General features: G+C 45.1%; 1 protein-coding gene across 2 annotated transcripts in view; it reads right to left on the minus strand.

Annotated features, from left to right (window-relative positions):
* The window catches only part of USP46 (ubiquitin specific peptidase 46), a 52,440-nt gene extending 34,697 nt beyond the window's left edge, over window positions 1-17,743 (minus strand). Inside the window, exons 1-2 of one of the 2 annotated variants that reach the window (XM_090035920.1) lie at window positions 17,347-17,743; window positions 16,390-16,511 (exon numbers count right to left, since the gene is read on the minus strand). In XM_090035920.1, the coding sequence (XP_089892046.1) occupies window positions 16,390-16,470 (81 nt within the window). In that variant the 5' untranslated portion in view covers window positions 16,471-16,511; window positions 17,347-17,743. The remainder of the gene's footprint in view (window positions 1-16,389; window positions 16,512-17,346) is intronic. The other variant, XM_090035921.1, reaches the window with a different exon arrangement.
* Between the last annotated feature and the right edge of the window lie 3,993 nt (window positions 17,744-21,736).

Consider the following 21,736-nt stretch of genomic DNA (forward strand, 5'->3'; position numbering starts at 1 on the left):
GAAAGAGCTCCTAGCACAGGAAGCAGTACTAGATAGCTCCCAATGGGAACAGAGGAATAACTGGACTGAGTGGTGTAAAGCAGTGTTTCTCAATCTGTGGCTCACATCCCAAAAGTGGGTTGCCAAAAGATTTTAAAGGGTTGCGGGGAGGGCTAAGGGAAACACTGCAAGGCTGCATAGAGCCGGCACATAGTGAGGGGGTGTGATGAGCATGCAACAGGGCAGCTAAAGCAGCAGGAAAAGGAGGGAGGGAGGGAGGGAGGGAGGGGGCCAGATGCAGCAGATGGAGAGAAGGGCGGGGGGAGAAAGGGAGGTAGAGAGAGAGAGAGAGAGAGAGAGACTCTGTGGGTTGGGAACTGAGAGTGTGGGTCACGGCAAGCTGAGAGTTATGCTAACAGGTCCCAGTGTGAAAAAGGTTTAGAACCACTGGTCTAAGGAATGCAGAGGACTGAGATAGGAAGTGGTCCAGGGAATTCTGTAAAGCTGTTAGAGAAGTATGGCCTACTGGGCAATCCTCATAGCTATTTAGGCTCCTGAACTAGGACCTGGTGGAAGAGGTTGGCTCAAGTTCCTTCTGTTTCGTTCACGTCTAACAACAGGAATCTTGATATTGTTAACAAGTAGAACCTGAAAAGGAAGTGACCGTGTTAGCAGTGCTAACTACATGGGAACATTCAACAGACGGGACAGTTGAGCATTATTGCCAAGAGGACAGTCTATGGTCAAACTACCCAGAGACTGCATAGTAAGGAGATCCTACCTTCCAGTCTTTTGTGTAACACTGTCTTATTATAAAATTATGTGTATGCCCTTTGATAGAACAATGTGTCTGCTACCTTCAAGGCACAGCTTGTCTGCTGCCATTGGATGGTGCAGTCTAGGTGAGAACTGTATAATTAATCAGGACTCTCAAAAACAATATTAAGAACTGAATTCCACTGAAAGAAATATATTCAAAGTTTCCCTTAACTTAAATGGCAAAGGATAGATTAGAAGACTTTACAAGATTCATGTCTGATTAATAATCAAGAAAAGCTACAATTAACCAGTCATGACAAAAAAAATTCTATTAAAGAATATAATTACAAAGTAGCTGTTTGGAAAATCTAAGCCAATGCACTTTAGTTAAATAGAACATGGATACAGGCAGTCCTCGACTTAGTTTCGCACTTACACGTTTATAAATTGACACCCTGTTTCAACTTTCTGACATCAGTTTTGACTTTATAGCACTTGATCCAATGTGACACCATGCCAGCGAACAAGTTTGTTATGTCACCCATCTCACTGGAGACCATCTGTCCAAACTTCCTTGGACACTTTCTTTAAGAAAGCAGACAAGACTCCAGAAAAACCTGCATCTTGAGAAGACTCCAGCCAAGGACCCTTCAGAAAGTCCAACCAAGAGCCCTTCAAAAAGTCCAACAAAGTCACCTCAAAGAAGTCCTTCCAAATCAACATGATTACTATTTATAATATAAATACATTAACATAGCTATATTACTCCTCTATAATGAGTACTTTTGATGAAAACAGGGTATCAGGCCTTGGTTCAGGAACCAATCCCCCATTTATAACATTGTTTCTTATGATAAAACTGGCTCCAAGTTACAATGTTTCAACCAAAAACATGGTTTTCAGGAACCGATTGTGTCTTAAGTCCGAGGACTGCCTATATTCAATAAAAGCTAGAAATATATCTGTTCTCTCATATTGCATATAAGACATGATTTTACTGTGAGACAGAACTATCAGAAAGACCAATGCCTCTTTAGGCCCTAATGCTACAAATATGTACATGCTTAGTTGTAAGTATATATGCAGTTCCACTGAAGCCAATCCAAGAGAAAAACTAAAAGTATCCCAAAGCTAACTACAGAGGACCCCCAAAATAGACATTCTTCTGAGAAATTAATACAGTAGAACTGTTATCAAAGTATGAACAACCGGGCACCAATATAAGAAAAAGTGAGGAGTAAAAACAGGACTGCAGGGCATAAGATGGGAAAAGGAAAATTAAAAAAAATGATTAGAAAGGCATATAAAAAAAATGAACTATGAAAACAAAAATTTAACAAATATATAAAGACCAGAGGTCAGTGAAAGAAAACCATGGGTCCGCTCAGAACTAAAGATCAGCTGTGGCTGGAAATTAAACAATATTTTTGTTTAAGTATTCAGGGAAAGCGAAAGAAACATGCTAGAAATAGAGACATTTCCTGGGGGGAGAAACTGAAAACTTAAAGTAAAGTCAGAGCGACACTAGAGCCACTAAAAGAGAAATTAGAGTAAAAATAGAAATGGCTTCAGGCCAGAAAGCCTATGTCCCAGAATTTCTAAAGAGGTAGCATATGGGGTGGAGGAAAAAAGAAAGACTGACCTAGCTCTCTCTGTGAGGCAGATCAGCCAGGCCAGCAAAGGACAATGCAATGTAATTAGGGGGAGAGGGCACAGTGGTATATAAAATCAGATCTCCTGTGAGCAGAGCCAACATGAGCGAGAAGGGGCATGAAGAGAAGTAAACCACTTGGCATCAAACATAAGCAGTTCCTTTTGACAGACACACAAAATAGCACTGTCTCCAAACTTCGCTCTTGCCTCTACTCAGCAAGAAACTACTTTCATCAGTTATTGGCCAGTGTGACAGAGCACCTTTGGGTGCCTGTCACTTTAAGGGCCAGAGCAGGCATCAGGACAGCCAGCAGGTGTGAGCTGGAGTGACGAGCTAGTCACATGACTGCAGGAGGGTCTTGGGATTGGAAGAGGGGGCTGAGCAGCCTCCACTTTAGATCCAGGTGCTCAGGGCTGAGGCAGCAGTCTGCTGCTGGCAGCTGGAAAGACACCACCTGACTGAGCAGCTACTCAGGAACACCTTGGAGGTAAGGGAAGGAGCTATGGGGATGGCAGGATGCTCCTGGTCCTGGGTATGACTGAAAACTACACCCTGCTGGGGAAAGATGGCCTCGTGGGACTGCCTGCAGTGGGGCAGTTTCCCAGAAATGTCAGGCCATTTGCCTCTACAATGAAGTGGGGTAGGGGCACCTTATAATACAGCAGAGTGGGACCCGGCATACCTAGAGAGAGGTACCTCAGTCCATGGGGTGTAAGACCCCAAGGCCCCAGTGAAGCGGATAAAAGTGGCTCAGGGAGATGCTAGTGGCTGAGTTCAGCCCAGCGTGAGGCATAAGGCTGGTGGCCATGTAGAGTAGAGTGCATGGTGGCACCTGAAGGGCTGTGTGTGGACCAGCTGGAGGGTAAGTAGGGAAGCCTGAAGATCACAGAGTCACAGAGTAGGGTGGGTTGAGAGTGGCCCACGGAGGGGCAATATGAAAGAGGCCCTGTGAGAGGGGGTGGAATGCAAGAGTAGAATGCTAGAGGCCCAACAAGGGACAGAGTTTAGCCTGGCCCTGGACCCGTGCTATAACATATGGATGCCATCTGTGAGGCATGGGACACAGTAAGGGGAGGTTGGAGCCATATGCAAACCCCTTGGCATTGGGCTATTAAATGGGCAGCCTCCTGCTTATTGCATCAGGTTTAGTCCAACAAGTTGTGGCAAGCGAGATGGGGCAGACTGCCCTAGACAGAGGGGAGGCCGGTATAGCGACCAGCTATGAGTAGGGTCCTTTTGTCACAGCCAGCAACTGTTATAGTTGTCTGAGTATAAGCAGAGGCAAATTGAGCCTTAAATCAGCTGAGTAAACTGATAACAGAATTATTGTCCCAGGAGAAATTTCAATATTTTAAAGTTTTTGCACCCCAAATTTAGATGAAAATTTAAAACTCTGGATTTGTTTTAGTGAGATGCTGCAAAGAAATGTCCTGTCAATCTCATAAAAAAGCTTTGTTTAGATAGTCAAAGTGTTTCATTTTAACTTTTATTGTATATATTATAAAATAAAAAGTCAAAATGACCAAGTTGAAATGTTTCAATTATGTCCTATTAAATATTTGAACAAAATAAAGTTCATTGAATCAGCTTGTCTGATCAAAACATGTTCCAGTGGAAAACTGTTGACCATCTCTACAGCTGACCTGTTTAATTGAGATTAACACTTTTGGAAAACTGAAAAGGAAGAAATTAGAGAATGAGAGACCAGAAATCTCCCTGGTCCACTACCATATGCAGCAAAGCTGTCTCCTAAGCAACTACCTCTGGCTTGGCCCCATATGTTTCAAGAGGCTTCCCAGTTCTTTCCATAAAACCTTGTTGCCTCTGAGCCACACAGAAATGGATTCAGTGGTTTCCTCTCCCTGATTCCACTTCCCCCTTCCTGCTTCTTGATGTAGTACATTCATAGGGGACACTTACCATTAACAAGCAATGGAACTTTTAGCACCAGTGCCTAAAGGGTGAGGAAGGGTCACAGGCTGAAAAAAAAAAGGTGTTTTGCTGTCTATAGACCTCATACAAAATTCAGCTTCTCTTAGGAGAGTTGCTGCTCTCCCAGGAGAAACCACAAGTGTAGAAGTGTTCACATTATTTATCACAGAGTAAAAGTAGCCACTCCAAGAGAAAAATAACCTAGAAAACAACTAGGGTTAAATCACTCCCAGGAAAGTTTCTTGTGGGAGTGCTAATATATGTAAACATAATTCTCCAGCATTCCCTCTCACCCGCTCCACCTCCACCCCAGGAGACATTGTATTACTTGCTGGACTCTTCTGCTCCCCTTCACTATCCCCACACTAAGCTGCAGGAAAACACAAGTTAATCATGGACAGTCTGGTTCAGCTAACCAGAGCTTTCCTATGCACTGCTGCCATCCATCAGCAAGCAGACTAAGGGAGCAGTCTGAAATGTGCATGCTGAGATGTGTATGCTGAGATGCGCAGCCAGAAGGAGCCTGTGTACCCAGTCTCAGCACTACAAGCTCTGAACTCTTCAGTGCCTCAGCATTTGAACGTCTGTACAACTAACTCTGGATAAGTTTCTCTACCAGGAGAACAAATATGGGAGAATTCTCCCAGATTATTTGAATGTGTATATGCAGCTTATAATGGTACAGAAACTGAAGGAGAAAAAGGAAGGCTTGTAAGTGTCCCTAAGGGGTGGGGGGGGGAATCACAATAGGCAGAGCAGGGAGGGAAAATTGGTCGTAGCAGAAAGGCATAGAGAGGAAAGTTAGGGAAGGCACTGACTGAAATTATTCCATGTGTTTATTAAATGAGGTTGACACTCCTCTTCTAGAATTATGTATCAGTCACAAAATAGTAATGCTGAAAAGGATACAGTTGACTAGAATCAGTCTAAAACATAGTTTGCTTGGGTTGTTTTCCCTCAGTAGCATTCTCTAACCTTACCAGCCTTTTTTATTTCACAGCCTCCAAACTATCTCCCTAGTTCAATGAAGGAAGTAGAGGCAACAATAATTTTTTTTTAAAAATCTGTGTCAAAGACAAGGCCAAAAATTTTAAGTGCAATTGCCTAAAATTAAACACTTACTAAGGGTGATTTGATTTCTCACAAAATAAATGAGAAATGGAGGTCTCATTGGAATCAATACATATTTTTAGTTTATCATTAAAATAATATCTACATATTTCATTTCAAAGTTTTATTTATAGGTATTGAAAAGGAATGAGAAAACAAGATGCTTCATTATTTGTATTCCCATTTATAGAGGAAGAATTCAGAATGCTAGATACAAGGAATTTGTCCATCTCAGAGCCATAATCATAACCAAAAATATTATCCACAATCCAAAAGGGTCATCACAAATATTGAAAAGATACTAACTTTTAAAAAAGCAGGATGATATAATGCTCTTAAAGGGATTTCAAACAATGTATCAAAATAGACAATCCATTTAATTTAAATGATAATTAAATTATGTTTAATTTAATCTCTAAAAGTATTCAGATCATTAGATCAATCCCTTTAATAGCTAAATATTTTAATGAAAAGGAACCTATAAAACCACCAGTTTTCTAACCAGTTAATTTATTGAATGCATGCCATAAGCACAAAGGCAGTCATGTAAAGTGAGTAAAAATCCTTTATTGCGTATGCCAAGAAACATATGCTTCAGCCATTTTAAAGTGGTTAGTGATTTTCAGTGCCTTAGTAATCAACCTGATATACCTTAATAAGCATGATTTTCTCAAAATATCAAGTGATCATGTCCTAAAAATGAGGCCCTTGTAAAACGTGACAAGCTGGATACTCAAAGCTACTAGTTGCTTTTAAAAGTACTAGTCCAGTTGCTCTTAGTCCTTTATACCATCAACGGCTTCAGTATATTTGCCAAACTACAACTTAGTATTTCATACAAGCATTTTTTTTTATGTCCCCAGATGCATTCTTTTTCTTCTTGGACTGGTGACACCCAAATCTTATTTGAAACCATATGCAATATTTTCACCTGGCTAAATTCCATCATCGGATATGCCTATTTAGCCGAAGTGCAGGTAGCACAAAAGAGACTGGAGGTTGGTTACAAGATTTAAAATTACCATGTTGATTATTATAGTTATTATATAGTCATTATAGTTCCTTTCTTTTAAGGATCTATTCAACACTACAGCATACATTATCAGAACAGCAGCCTCCTCATCATAGAAAGAGTATGCCCAGAAATATTTGTATAATTTAAGCTTTGAAAGCAGAAAACAGTCGCACTTCTTTTCCAGTAGCATCCAGATACTATAGTGGTAAGTGCCTTAAATGTACATATAATAATAATAATAGCAGTAAAACAATCAAAGATAATTTTATTTCTTCTGGCTAAGTAAAGTTCCTCAGATGAAACAAGTCATGCAAAAATGACAAGTATAGAAATGAAGCATTCTTGATACCACAGTTTTAAGATGGGAACCAACACTGTGCTTGCAACTATATTTTTATATTTAAAAGTTAACAATATTTTAAAAAACCTCCAGATCAATAACTCCAAACAGGGTGCATCATCTACATGTGCACTTTACTATAGAGCTGAGTAACTAACTCGGTAATAATATGTCACTGTCTACATGTGTAAGATAGTACGGTCCTATGGCAGATTTATTTAGTGCATCGAAATGCATTCATAGACGGTGACCAGAGCTGGCTGGGGCATGAGGGTGCTACAGGGTGGGGATTGTCTGCCAGCTAGCCCCACACTGTAGCACCTTTGTGCCTCAGCCAGGCCCTATGCAGCATGCTGAACTGGGAGGCTGACCCCCCTGGAGCTCCTGCCAACTGGGGCTGTCCTGCCCCAGCTCAGTGTGCTATGGTCCTGGGCACACATGTAAATGCAGTGCCTGGGAGCAATAAACTATAGCACAAACTGTACCGGAGTTTATTACTGCATGCTAGTTGCACATGTAGATGCACCTACAGTTAGTTTATTGCCTGGACATGTGATATGCTGTCTAGCAGTTTTCCTTGTAAGTAGAAATTTCCAAAAATCAAGTGTTGTTTAGAATATTAACATATTCTATAATATTAAGATATACTTTGTTCTATAATATTAATAGACCATATATACCAGTATGTTCCCATACCAACTTAAGCTTATAGTACTAAATTCTGCACTTCAAGTACAGTAGTGCTGCAAGGAGAAAAATTGGGCACATAGGGTGCCTGTACACAAGCGTGGAGGCTGCTCGGATGCACTGATTAATTGAGTCTGCTGGAGCATGGCAATTACCATACTCCAGCAGCCTCCTGCATCTCATGTATCACCATCCCTGCACTTCAAAATGGAGGTGGGGGGCGCTTGAACTAAAACTCATCAAATGAGCTTTAGTTCAAGTGCTCCCACGTCCATCTTGAACCATGGGGATGTTGATACATGAGATGCTGCGGTGCTTTAATTAGAACGGCTCTCAGAGCAGGCCCCACCCACTCTTGGAACACCTGTAAAAGTGCCCTAAATCTTTATAGAAATAGAAATCTACATTTCCAGATTCTGACAGGTTTTAAATCTGCTTCTGTGGCCCTTCATTTAAAAGAATCTTTAGTTGGGCCCTCAAAACAAATAGTTTCATAGTTTCATAGTAGCTAGAGTCGGAAGGGACCTAGGTAGATCATCTAGTCCGACCCCCTGCCTTGGCAGGAAAGAGCACCGGGGTCAGATGACCCCGGCAAGGTGCTCATCTAACTTCCTTTTAAAAATCCCCAGGCTAGGAGCCTGCACCACTTCCCCTGGAAGCTGGTTCCAGGCCCTAGCCGCCCTGACTGTGAAGTAGCGCCTCCTAATATCTAATCTAAACTTACCCTCCGCCAGTTTGTGACCGTTATTCCTGGTCACTCCTGGCAGCGCACGGGGGAACAGGGACTCCCCCAATACCTGCTGATCCCCCCTGACCAGTTTGTAGCAGGCCACAAGGTCCCCCCTTAACCTTCTTTTGTGGAGGCTAAACAGGTTCAGGTCCCGTAGCCTCTCCTCATAAGGCCTGCCCTGCTGACCCCTGATCATACGAGTGGCCCTCCTCTGAACTCTTTCCATATTGTCCACGTCCCTCTTGAAGTGTGGCGCCCAGAACTGGACGCAGTACTCCAGCTGCGGCCTGACCAGTGCCGCATAGAGGGAGAGGATCACCTCCCTGGACCTGCTCGAGATGCATCTGTGGATGCATGACAGGGTACGGTTGGCCTTCTTGACTGCCTCCCCACACTGCCGGCCCATGTTCATCGTGGAGTCAATGACGACTCCAAGATCCTTTTCCGTCTCCGTGCTGGCAAGAGGGGAGTTCCCCAACCTGTAAGTGTGGTGCCGGTTCTTCCTCCCCATGTGCAACACCTTGCACTTATCAGTGTTAAACCCCATCCTATTCTCATCCGCCCACCGTTGCAACCTGTCAAGGTCAGCTTGTAGCCTATTGCACCCTTCTAGTGCACCCACATCCCCCCACATCTTAGTGTCATCAGCAAACTTGAACAGGGTGCTTTCTACCCCGTCATCCAAGTCACTGATGAAGATGTTGAACAGTGCGGGCCCGAGGACCGAGCCCTGCGGAACCCCACTGCCCACATCCTTCCAGGTCGAGAAGAACCCATCCACTACCACCCTCTGGGTGCGGCCCTCCAACCAGTTGGCGACCCATTTGACCGTGTGGGCATCGACACCACAGTCTCCCAGCTTTTTGATGAGGACAGGGTGAGAGACAGTGTCGAAAGCCTTCCGGAAGTCCAAAAAGACTACATCCACAGCAACCCCTGCGTCTAATGATTTGGTGACCTGATCGTAAAAGGCCACCAGGTTGGTCTGACAAGACCTGCCACTGATGAACCCATGTTGGTTGCCCCTAAGCATGCATTCCCCCGCAAGGCCCTCCTGGATGTGTGCCAGGATAATTTTTTCAAAGAGCTTACCCGGGATTGAGGTAAGACTAACTGGCCTGTAATTTCCTGGGTCCTCTTTTTTTCCCTTTTTGAAGATAGGGACCACATTGGCCCTCTTCCAGTCCTCCGGCACCTCGCCAGAGCACCACGAGTGCTCACAGAGCCGCGCCAGGGGTCCCGCAATGACCTCGGCCAGTTCCTGTAGAACCCTAGGGTGAAGATCGTCCGGACCAGCAGACTTGAACACGTCCAGCCTCTCCAGAAGTACCCTAACTAACTCCTCGCTAACCCCTGGCCCAGGCGTGTCTCTCTCGGGGCCCGAGGGGGCCCAGCAGGGAGGTGGCTGAACTGGTCCCTACTTAGGAAGACAGAGGCAAAGAAATCGTTAAATATGTTAGCTTTGTCATCTGGCGTGATGACTAAGTTGCCCATCGTGTCCTGCAGGGGCCCCACATTACCCGGGACCCTCTTTTTACCCCCTATGTATTTGAAGAAGGACTTCTTATTGTCCTTAATCCGGGAAGCTAGTCCTATCTCCAACTCTGCCTTGGCCCTCCTGACTGCCCCCCTACATCCTCGGGCGACTGTAACATAGTCCTTCTTGGTGATGACCCCATCTCTCCATTGGGTATATGCCTCCCTTTTAGCAAGGAGACATTCCCGGATGCTCTTAGTGAGCCATGGGGGTTTATGTGCCCTCCTGCTCCCTTTGACCCTTGTTGGGATTACCTCCCTTTGGGCATGGAGGATCGTCTCCTTAAGGAGCAACCACTCACCTTCGACATCTGATTCCCTTCCCCACTGGGTCCTCAGCGCTTCCCCAACGATCCTCCTTAGCTTGTTGAAGTCAGCCCCCCTAAAGTCTAGGGCTGTTGCCTTGCTGCAGCCCTTTGCCACCTTACGCTGGATGGTGAATTCCAGCAAGCGATGATCACTGTCTCCCAGGTGGCCCATCACCCGCAGCCCCCTCACCAGGTCATCACCCGTGGCCAGCACCAGGTCCAACAAGGCGTCTCCCCTGGTGGGACTGTGCACCTCCTGGGTTAGATGGAGGTCCTGCACTCTGGCTAAGAACCGACGTGAGCGATCAGACTTGGCTGACTGCTCCTCCCAGCAGATGTCTGGGAAGTTCAGGTCCCCCATGATGACCACATCCTTAGCCCTCACTGCCTCTGTAAGCTGACCTAAGAATTCCTGGTTGAGCTCTTCTCCCTGGTTGGGAGGTCTATAGTAGACTCCCACCGTTAAGTCTCTCTCCCCTGGACTGCCTTTTACTCTAACCCAGAGCACCTCAGAGTGCCCCCCCTCTACCCCCTTGCTAATTAACGAGGAAGTATATTCCTCTTTGATGTAGAGTGCTACTCCTCCACCTTTCCTTCCTATCCTGTCCTTCCTGTATAGCCTATAGCCCTTGACACTCACCGCCCAGTCATGCGATGAGTCCCACCACGTTTCTGTGATCCCTACTATGTCAGGGCTGGTGACAGCTAGGAGGAGGGCGAGTTCCTCCTGCTTCTTCCCCATACTTCGAGCATTCGTGTAGAGGCATTGTTGGGTTCTTTTTTATTTGACTTGTGGATTTGGAGCCTTTTGTATTTTCAGGTCTCCTCTACAAATAGGAAGGCTAAGCACTTTTTATGAAGAGTGAAAACTAAGATTTTCATGTATTCACAAAATTCCTGGAGCTGAGGTTACAAGAAAAACACCAATAATTATGAGCCTTATGGTAAAATCAGAAGAGAAGTTGGCAACAGTATAACTGTGAAACACAACCAAATTAACTTGTTCTTTTTTTAATAGTGTAATTTTTATTCAAATGATATCTGTACATCCTACAGGATTATCAAATAACTGCTTCCACTACAATATATGAGATGTGATGCATTGAATCAAAGATCATAACAAATTTAATTGTTAACACTGCGATGTTGATTAAACTGGCACAGATTATCTTGCAACAGTGATCAAACTATTTCAAACTTCATTGAAAGGGGATATTAACGTGTTTGTATCAGTAAAACACTAAAAGGCGTTTTTTTCCCCCTTGTTCAGAGGACAACAGGTCCTAAAATACCTTATTTGTTCTCTATATACAGTAATATAAAATAATTTTTAAAAAGATCAGAAAGTGTTCATACATTCAACAGTAATATTCTTTACGATCAAACTGCAACATGCATTTAGCTCCAAGCCCTAGCCTGAATCAGAAGATCCTCAAAGAAATAAACTGCCAAGAATTTCAGTAAGTTACCATTTCATTCTAGCAGTCTTACTTCCCGATGAAGATCGCAATGTGTATTTAATATTGATAAAATATGAATAAGATCAAATGCTGAAAGTCCCAAATTTTGTCTGGACTTCCTCCTAAGGGTACCTTTCAGGACTCAGTATCATCTAGAAAAATGTTTTAATTACCGATTTATACCACCTGGCATGGGTCAAAAAACTGTGCAGACATCTATTTATGAAATCTCAGTAACTGTAAAACTTTTAAGACAGGCTTGGATCCCCATCCTACATGTACTCTAAGGTTGTTTACACAGGTATTCCACTAAGACATTAAACTATACAAAACCAGGCATAGTAGAAGGGTCTTGCACTTCACCTTCCCATAATAATTTTTTGTAATTGTGTGGAGAGAACTGGGAACTAGGAAAACAAAGGTCCTTCTTTGGTCTGGTCTGGAAGTTGTGGGTTTGCATTTTAATAGGAAGGCAGCTATCCTGAGTTATTCTTGTTTGCCTATTAAATGTACTGGACTGGTATTGTATTTTTCAAACAAATGTAAAATATTTTCCCTCACATCATTGTTTCCTGTTTTGGCCTCCTCTCAAAGAGGTCACAGCCTTACCCTCGCATCAGGAAAGCAGAATTACAATTTGAGATGCTATATCCTCAGACAGTCAATTAAACAACAGGCAGTCTTTGCTTGACTAACCCTGTTAGATCCAGCCAGTTTCACCCTGCTAATCCTCATCTTATTTGCTTTCTTCAGAACACAGTATCTACCAAAGAAAAATATCTGTAATTAATAAAAGACTACCATCCAAAATATGTAAGCATTGTGACAAGCAATGCCTGCTTTTGAAGAACTAGTACTTTTTTCACTTCAGGTGATATAAATATAAAAATAAGCAAGGTGATATTTTGTGTCTGCTAGTGTTAGGGAGATAGATGCATGCCTTCATATCTTAGATGAAAGGAGAAATGAGAAGCATAGGAAGGAGAGGAGGGCAGATATTTTAGGTTTCTTTTAAATAGAAAAATCAATGCCAAGATACTTTAGTTAGTTAATTCTTAGACCAGTGGTGCTCAGCCTCTGACCTGTGGGGCTTCCATGGGTCTGGAAATTTGGCAGTGTAGGGATAGTGGTAGCATTAATTGCTGCTCCCCTGCTGCCAAATTTCTGGACCTGTGGGAAGCCTTGCAGGTTGAATAACTTGGCCCTGCCTGCTACATCACACCAGTCCGCAGTGGGATCACTCTCCAGGTGATACAGTGTGTGGAGCTGGACTAGCATACAACCAGATGCAGCATGTGTGGTTAAGTGGGCTCACAGATAAATTCATTTTGAGAGGTTGGGCCCGTGCACGGCTAGATCTGGCATGTAGGGTTGGACCAGCACGTGGCCTGATCTGGCACTTGGCCGTATACAGCACATGGGGTTGAGCTGGCAGGCAGCCAGATCCAGCTTGTGGACTGGCTCATGCCGTTCATTTGGCCTGCAGACATAGAAAGCTGAGCACCATTGTCTTAGACCAAAGACTTGTGTCCAGCCTTTCAAGCACTGAGTTATGGTCTGAGATCATGACCTAGGAAAAAAAAATTCTGGCTGTAAGTCATACTAGCAGATCTTTAGGGACGTCCTAAACCAAATTAGTAGTGCCAGACTTCCTTGTCTTCCTCCACAATGCAGCAATTCCATTTTTAATGCCTTTTGTTTTAATACATTCATTTCTTGCCTCTCTTGTTTTTTCATTTACTATACATAGCAACAAAGAAATAAGACTGAAAGAAACCTGCTGGTCATCAAGTACAGACCTTTGCTATCCCAGGCAACCCTGTCACACAATCCCTTTCATATATTAATAGATTGTGAGGGGCTAGAAGGGACCTCGGCAAGATCATTTGGTCCAGCCACACTCTACTAGGAAGGAAAGACAACTGGGGTCGGGTGACCCCAGCGAGGTGACTGTCCAGTCTCCTCTTGAAGATTTCCAGGGTAGGTGACTGCAAATGTATTAAGCCCAGTCTCAAAAGCAGTTAGGTATTTTCCTTCCCCCTTGCATCAATAAGAAGGTTGTTCCATAACCTACTTGTTCTAATGGTTGTGAACCTTCTAATTTGCAGCCTAACTTTATTCATGGCCAGAATAAACCCATTTGTGCTGCCAACATTGTCCTATAGCTGAAGGAGCTCTTCTCCCTCCTTGTTTACTTCCCCTGTGTATTTATAGAAAATAGATTTTATAGACATTACGCTGGAAGGGACCTCACGTGATCATCCGGTCCAGCCGCCTGCCCAAGGGGCAGGAAGTCAGCTGGGGTCAAATGATCCCAGCACAATAATCATCCAAACATTTCTTAAAAGTGTCCAGAGCAGGTCCTTGCACCACTTCTGGGTGGAGTCTATTCCAGGCTCTGGGCACTTGGATGGTAAAGAAGATTTTCCTTATGTCCAGCCTAAAACGGTCTTCTAGCAGTTTGTGAGCATAAGACCTTGCCTTCCCTTGATGTGCCCTGGTGAACAGATTTTCTCCCAGTTTCTGATGCATACCCCTTATATACTTATAGGGAGGGCCAGCCCATAATTTTTGGGGCCCCCTGCAAGATATAGTTTTGGGACCCCGATGTGAAGAAGCTGGCAGCAGACAGGGTGGGGAGGAGCAGGCAGATGTGAAGCCAGTGGTGGTGGCAATGTAGAGGGGTGGCAACCGCCCACCTCCCCTGCTACAGCACTGATTTGGCGTGTTCACAGCCACAGGGGGCCACTTGGCTGTGGGGCCCCCTGACGCCACAGGTTCCACAGGGTAAGACAGGCCGGACCTGCTTATAGGCTGCTACCAAGTCACCCCTAAGCCTTCACTCCTCCAGGCTGAAAAGTCCCATGCCTCTCAGCCTCTTCTCATAAGGCCTACCCTCTTCTTCTCTAATCATGTGCATGGCTCTCCTCTGGACTCTCTCAAGCTTCTCCACATCCTTTCTAAAGTGCAGAACCCAGAAATGGATGCAGTTCTCCAGCTGCAGACTCATGAAGGTCAAGTAAAGTAGGAGGATGACTTCCTAAGTCTTGCTCGAGATGCATTGGTAGATGCAAGCCAGAGTTTTGTTTGCTTTGCCTGCTATGGCACTGCATTGGTGGCTCATGTTCATCTTGGGGTCAATCATGACCCCCAAGTCTCTTTCAGTCATGGTGCTAGTGAGTGTAGCACATAGTTAGATCCACACACAGCCTTTGTCTTACAAGGCTAAGCAAGAAAAGATCTTTTAGTTTCCTCTCACTAAATAGGTTCTCCATTCCAGTGATCATCATGGTAGCTCTTCTCTGCACCTGTTGCAATTTGAATTCCTCCTTCTAGAACATGGGTGACCAGAATTTTACAAATTATTCTAGATGAGATCTTACCAGTCCCTTGAACAATGGCACTAATGCTTTCTCCTTTGTACCAGTAGTACCTCTGCTAATGACATCCTTATTTGTATTACTCTTTCTCCATCTTACTATTTTGTTTTCTTCTTTTTGGGAGTCTTTTAGATCTCTTGGCTCCCCCTGCAACAGACCACAGATCACAGAAGTCATCTTATTTAGGGCTGACCTCAGTTCCTGTAGGGTCCACTGATATAGCTCCTTCAAGCAGCTGAGCTCATTTTCAGAGGTCCAGTAACTACATTGTCACCAACTCTTATAGTATTCTATGTCTTTCTTAAATTCTCTTTGCTTCCTGGAATGCTGCAAGAATCTCAGCTTTCTTTTTTTTCCAAAAGAGGTTCTAACCTCTGTGGCTATGGTCGTAAAAGCTTGTAAACGGAACTAGAATCACCCAAAGATGCAAAAAGCAGAATACAACAATCCCAACATTCATTTCCTTTTAAAAAAATTATTTTTACATCAAGCTTATGACATGTAGATATCTGAATTGTGGTATTTTTACACTTTGTGTTACCCATGCTGAATACAAATGCATCCTTTCCTCAAAGGCTGAGTCTGCTCCTTCCACATTCTTGTCACCCAGGACACCAGGAAGAGAGTAAGGAACCAAACTTGGTCCTGAAGTATGAGTTGTTCTCACTCCTTCTGTTCTGTTCTTGTTCCCCCTTTTCTGTTTGACTGCTTCATTGCCCTCTTTAATCCCTCCATTATATTACAATGCCACTTTTGCACGTGTCTATTGATAGTAATAGGAGCAGCACTAGCCTGAATTAATGCAGGCCTAGTTCAGTTTTGTGTGATGCCCTCCTAGACCCCAAGGGAGAAATATTATGCAAAAGCTTGTCTATATGGAAAAATCTGGGCACATGTTATGAAAACAGAGGTTTCTTAAGGCTGCATGCCAATGTTAAATTTTTGTAACCAGCTATCAATCTCCAGCTTCCCTTCATGTGATGCTTTGTTATGCATTTTTATGGTGATCACATCCACCATTCATCAACAATATAAACTGAACCCTGCCTATAGGGTAAGGTAAGTAAATCCAGGTTTTTCCCCCCCAATACCGCATGGTTTCCTAAATATTTCTTTGCAATATGCTTGCCTCCTGTCCCACATGGTTAAAAAAAAAAAGTGCAATTAAAACTTTAGAAAAATCACATAATATTGGAGAGGAAAGGTAAGAACCCAGATTATCTTACCCCAGGGATTCTCAACCTTTTTCATAATATGATCCAAGTCCAGTCCTCCAGTAATGCACCTCAGCACAGGTGCTTCAAAGGAGGTAGTGAGGACCCGGTAGAACTGTGGGCTGGGTGCTCCTGGCATCCAAGAATGACTGGTTGCAAGCAAACCCACTTCAGTGGAAGACTGGACCCAGAATGAGAGCAGGCTCACAACCCTCATCCCCCTTGAACAACTGCTGGTGGCCCCCATGGAGGTCACAACTCAGAGGTTGAGAACCACTGCCTTACCCTATAGGTAGGCTCCATTCTCCAGTGCTGATGAATGGTGGGTGTGACATCACCAGCAAAGGGTATGCTGGGGCACCACATGGAGGGAAGCTGGCGACTGCAAGTAACTGCTCTTGAAGAACCTGAAAACAAGGGGGAAAAGTATAAACTAAAACAACAAAGTGCTGGAATGTGCACTTGCCCTATTTGTTTTGGACATCTAACACTTCCTCCTGACATGGATTTATTTTCTTGACTGCTTTCATTCTAGAATTACTGAATAAATCGCTCGCCAGAAAGTCTTAGAGCCCCCAGATAACAAAACATTTTAAAAATCCACAGGCAATGTGGCCTAATAAACCAGCCTTGACAGTCACAGAGTCAAAATGAAAAGTATACTTGAATGTACACTGCAGAAGCCTCCCTGTCCTCGAGCAGCGGGGCTGTGCGGGGCAAGGACCCAACAGGACAGAGACAAAATGTTCCTGTTTAAATGCGCTTTTTGGATCTTTTAGAAGACCATGGGAAAGCTGATGTGTTTCAAAATGCACTACAAGGATCATATGGGGCTGAAAGCGATGCCCATTTGCATGCACTGAAATCCCAGCTGGGTGTGGGGTGGAAATGCCTTACAGGGGGCAGAATAAGCAGGAGGACCTGGACCTGCAGCTAAGATTTTAAAGTCAGTGCCTAAGTGCATAATGAGGTACTTAAAGAAGCACCTGGATTTGGCAAAACAAGTGAGTGTGGGTGACTGCGGCGCTGGAGGCGGCTGTTTGGGAAATGAAGCTGCTTATTCTAAGAGCCTGCCCAGGGATTTAGGATCCTGACTCCGGCTTCCCTTTCTTGGAGGTCCTGCCGCCAGGGGCAGGGGGCAGCGAGAGGCAACCCCTCCCCCACCCGGGGGGGCATTGGGGGCGGAGTGGGAACCCCTCGGCCGGCCGCCCCCCGCCCCGGCCCCGCCCCGCGGGTACTCACCATATTACAGATGGAGGCGATGTTTCTGACAGTCATGAGTCTAAAGGTTGCAGCGATCGCCCACCGCCATCTTTACCAGGGGAAAACAGAAGGGCTCATGGCTGGGGGGCAGCAGGGGCAGTACCAGAGCCCCCCGGGCAGGCGGCGGGGCATGGGCTGCCGGCCTGCCTCTGCCTCTGCCTTCCCCGCGGCGGCTCCTCGGAGCAGCGGATTCAGCAGCGCTGCACGGGCGTCCGCAGCAGCACGGGCGTCCGCAGCAGCCCCCGCCCGGCGGCCCGGGCACCCAGCTCCATCGCGGCGCACCGCAGCTCAGCGCAGAGCCCGCGGCCGCCCTGACAGCTCCGGGCGGCGCTGCGCGACTGGCATCCGCGCCTGCCAACCCGCCGCCTGGGCTGCTCACGCGGCAGCCAATGGCGAGGGGGGAAGGACGGGCCGGTGCCGCCCCCGAGCCGTGCTGACGGCTGGGCGGGTTCGTGGCCTGGCCGCCGCCAAGCCCCTTCGCGGCTTGCGCGGGGGAGGCTGTAGCTGGGCCGCGGCCGGGGCCGGGGCCGGGGCGGCGGCCTGATGAAGCCGCAGGGTGTTGTTGTGTGCGAAACGGTGCGAGGTGTCGGGAGCGTTCCTGACCCCGCCAGGCACTGCGCTGCGCTGTCCCCTGCTTCCCAGACACACCTGAAGGTCCCTGGGGACTGCGCCTCCGCACGTGGGGCCGAAGAAATAAGGACTGGCCGCTGGCGCTGCCATAGCACTTCCTGTCCAAGGGTCAGAGCTAGGGTGGCCACTCGTCCCGTTTCATAGAGGACGGTCCGGTGTTCTGGTCATCCGTCCTCTATTGATATTAAACTGGATGCCTTTATGTCCTCTTATTTTTCACCCGTTGGCACCCCCTGTCCCCTGCAGGGCCCTGCGGGAGCTTCCCACTCCCTGCCGCCACGCCCCCGCCACGGCTGCCTGCAGGAGCTTGCCGCGCCCCCCAGCCTCGGGAGGCATGCGACGTTCATGGTGGTCCTCAGTGCAACTGTCCTCTATTCTTGAGATACCTCGATGGCCACCCTAATCAGGGCACTTGCCAACCATCAGTGAACTGAGACCCACAACATACTGGGAACACGACTATGCTGCTCCCGTACAGCACGACAGAGACTTGTGTTGAGACACAATGTGCCCACACTTTCTCCCCAGAAATGGTGGGTGATGGCCTGGGGCACCATGGTCAGTGGGGTGCCACACACACACAAACACACGTGTGAGCAGTAGGTGCGCTCACAGCAGCACTTCCCCTGTCCCACCCCGCCCTGGCAGGAGGAGCAGTGCCCAGTCTAGCCTTCCCACCACCTCCCCTCCAGCCGCTGCTCAGGCAGGGTGGCCGTCATAAAGGACATTCAAGTTTTATGCTGCTCTGTCCTCTAATGATAAGAAATAGCCAAATCGCTGATTATCCAAATTAGGATAAAATCTTCGGATTCAGCCAAATCAAATCAGGGACAGTGATCCAAATCAACGAATCAAATCACTGTCCCTGATTCAGACGGAACCTGAATCTGAATCGAATATGGCCCATTTCACACACCCCTAGTACTAGGCATTTGCCTTGCTGGCACACACCCAGTTCTGCATTAAGGCAACCACTTTACCCCCAGAGAATTAAACACTGCAGGAATAACTATACAGGGTCAAAGACATGTTTTTTTCTTCATCTCCCTCTCCCTCATTTCCTCCTCCTCCCTCCCCAAAGTCTGAAAGCTAATTCGGGTATACTTTTGACCACAGTAGGATTCTAGACAATAGCAGCTTCATTGTGCTGGGGCCTGAACCCACAGCATTTAGATAGGCAAAACACCCTAACATCAATGGAACCTTGTTTTTTTTCCAGAATAAGGGCCCCAAGGTCAGGTCTGTGATCATTAATAAAAAATCTGATACCTGTTAAAGGGGACTGAAAATGAAACCTTACCAGCAGAATGCTGTTATTTGGCTTTAGTAATATATGTTGCTGGCCACAGGCCACTTCATAGTGGACAAATGCCAATATTACAAAAGTCACCATCTAAATTGACACTAATTTGGTCTGCTGACAGTTTCAGTGGAGAGGCCAAGGACTGAGATGCTGTGGAGATGAACTCTTATCTCTAGTAGCCTGACTTCATCATTACAAGTCTCTAGTAGCCTGCTCCAAACATGTTACTTTTCCTTTGGTAAGGAACAGATGTCAAAAGCCTGGTGCTGGCTTTATACTGTAAAGGGATTCCTACGACATTGACAGTGCCCCACTGCCACTTTCAAGACCTCTTTCAATTAGTGGAGCATCACAAGGATTCAATCCAGGCTAATAACCTGGCCCTAATATTATTTTAGCTCACTTTTTTAGTAGATAATGTATACCTGTGAAGGCATGCAATAATTGCAAATGCAGCACTGATTAGTGCAAGCATCAAGTCAAGACAGAATGGTAAGACTTTAAAAACAATCTAAAAGTCTTGAAAAATAGCTACCATGGAATAATCAGCACACAACATTTAGTTATTCTTTCATTTTTCTACGGATATGTGACTAGCAGCATTGCAAAACTCCTCATTTAGCTTTTAAAATTCAAAATAAATACCAAATGTACCAATCATGAGGCACTGAAATAGTTAATGTTTCTCCCAATCAAAATGGTTCATGTTAGGGGTGCATTTCAGAAATAGGAATGAGAAGGAAATGAATTTGAAACAGTTCAAAAGTAATTGTATTGAGATGAGACCAAGTTTAGTTGCAAGTAAATCAAGAAACATGAAAAAATACTTCTTTAAATCTTAAACATTCTAATATTAAAAAAGCCTAAGTCTGTCCTTCTGACCATAACACTTTAGTCGCACTCTGATTGGCTGATGGAAATAGCCAATCAGAGTGATCCAATCACGGGGGAGCAGGCACTGCCATGATTCAAAGCTGTGCTGAGGACGGGATGGGGTGGGGGAGTTGAGACCAGCAGTGCTCCCTGCAAGCAGCACCGGGGACTGGACAGGCAGCGGAGGAGCCGCCAACAGCACTGGCCTCAGCTCCCCCATCCCGCTCCCTGCAAGAGGCAGAACAGTGGCAGCATGGGGCACTGGGTGGCGGCACTCCATCCCAGCCCCCTCCCCACTGTCATTCTTGATGGGCAATTGGCTAAGTGATGATGAGATTAGGGAAAAGACAACTGGGAGGAAAGATAGAACAATGGATAAGACAATGTAGAAACAACTTATTGAATGCCAAATAGTGCCATAGAAAAAAATTTTTAATAGCAGAATTGTGGCTTGAGGTAATAGTCTGCAGCCTGAAAGAATGCTGTGAAATGTTTGTAGTTTATCAAGAAAGGATACCAAAATACAGTTTGTTTGGCACTGGGTAATTTGCAAGGTTTGATTGGCATCTATTGAAAAATAAGTTGAAAAGAAACTGAAATTGGCTATAAGAATGCTTTAGTACTGTTTTCTAATGCAAGGGTCTTTTCCCCATATGCAAAATTCTGTCCATTCATTCTCATTTGTCTTAATGAAAGAAAGATATCACAATAAGTAATTATGGACTAGATAATGCTCTTGGTAAAGGAGTGTAAGAAGAATGGATTTTGCAGTTGATTAAAAATGAAAGTGAAAAAAAGGTTTGATATTTGCAAAAGCCTTTTAACTGCAACTGTATTCCAATACTATGTGTATTATTCTTACACATAGGCCATATCCTATTCCATCTTTTGGACATCTAAGTGCACTGAGGCTTCTAAGTATCTAAAATGGGTATGTGGGTCCTCTTTCTCTTATTGGGTTGTTTTACAACAAAACAAAAGTAGTAACTCAGACTGTAAAAAGGAAGATGGTAAGCAGTATTTTTCTTCTTCTGGAGATTTTGAATGTTTCATGGTGCAGCTTTTTTGGGCTTCCCCATTATTTCATGTTGGGGTAAGATTTTAAGGCCACCTACTTGAGTTTGAGGCTAAACTTTTCTTAGAGGAACAGCCTGTTGAATGTTTTTAGGCACCCATGCTTTTGATAAGTTTTCACTCTAATTGGTGGAAGGATAATTTCTGGGACCTAGGAGCTGCCAGACTAGGTCAGACGAATAGTCCATCCAGTCCATTTCTTGGGACAGTACAAAATAATTCAGCAAAAACATCCAAAACACTCAGGTGACAATTTATTAGCATTTAGTCATCTAAGTGGCCATTGGGTCTAATAGCTTGGATGAAATAGAATCTGGATGACCAAATAGTAACAGAATTTCACCGCTAGCGGACAATTTTGCCATATGGAAAGTTTCTTCAGACTTACCCTCATTTAGAGATTGATATATATGCTGCAACATTAAGGGCCATATCCTATTCCATCTTTTGGACATCTAAGTGCACTGAGGCTTCTAAGTATCTAAAATG

This window comes from Crocodylus siamensis, chromosome 2 (genome assembly GCF_052110815.1).
Source record: "Crocodylus siamensis isolate JL-2025a chromosome 2, ASM5211081v1, whole genome shotgun sequence".
Taxonomy (NCBI): Eukaryota; Metazoa; Chordata; order Crocodylia; family Crocodylidae; genus Crocodylus; species Crocodylus siamensis.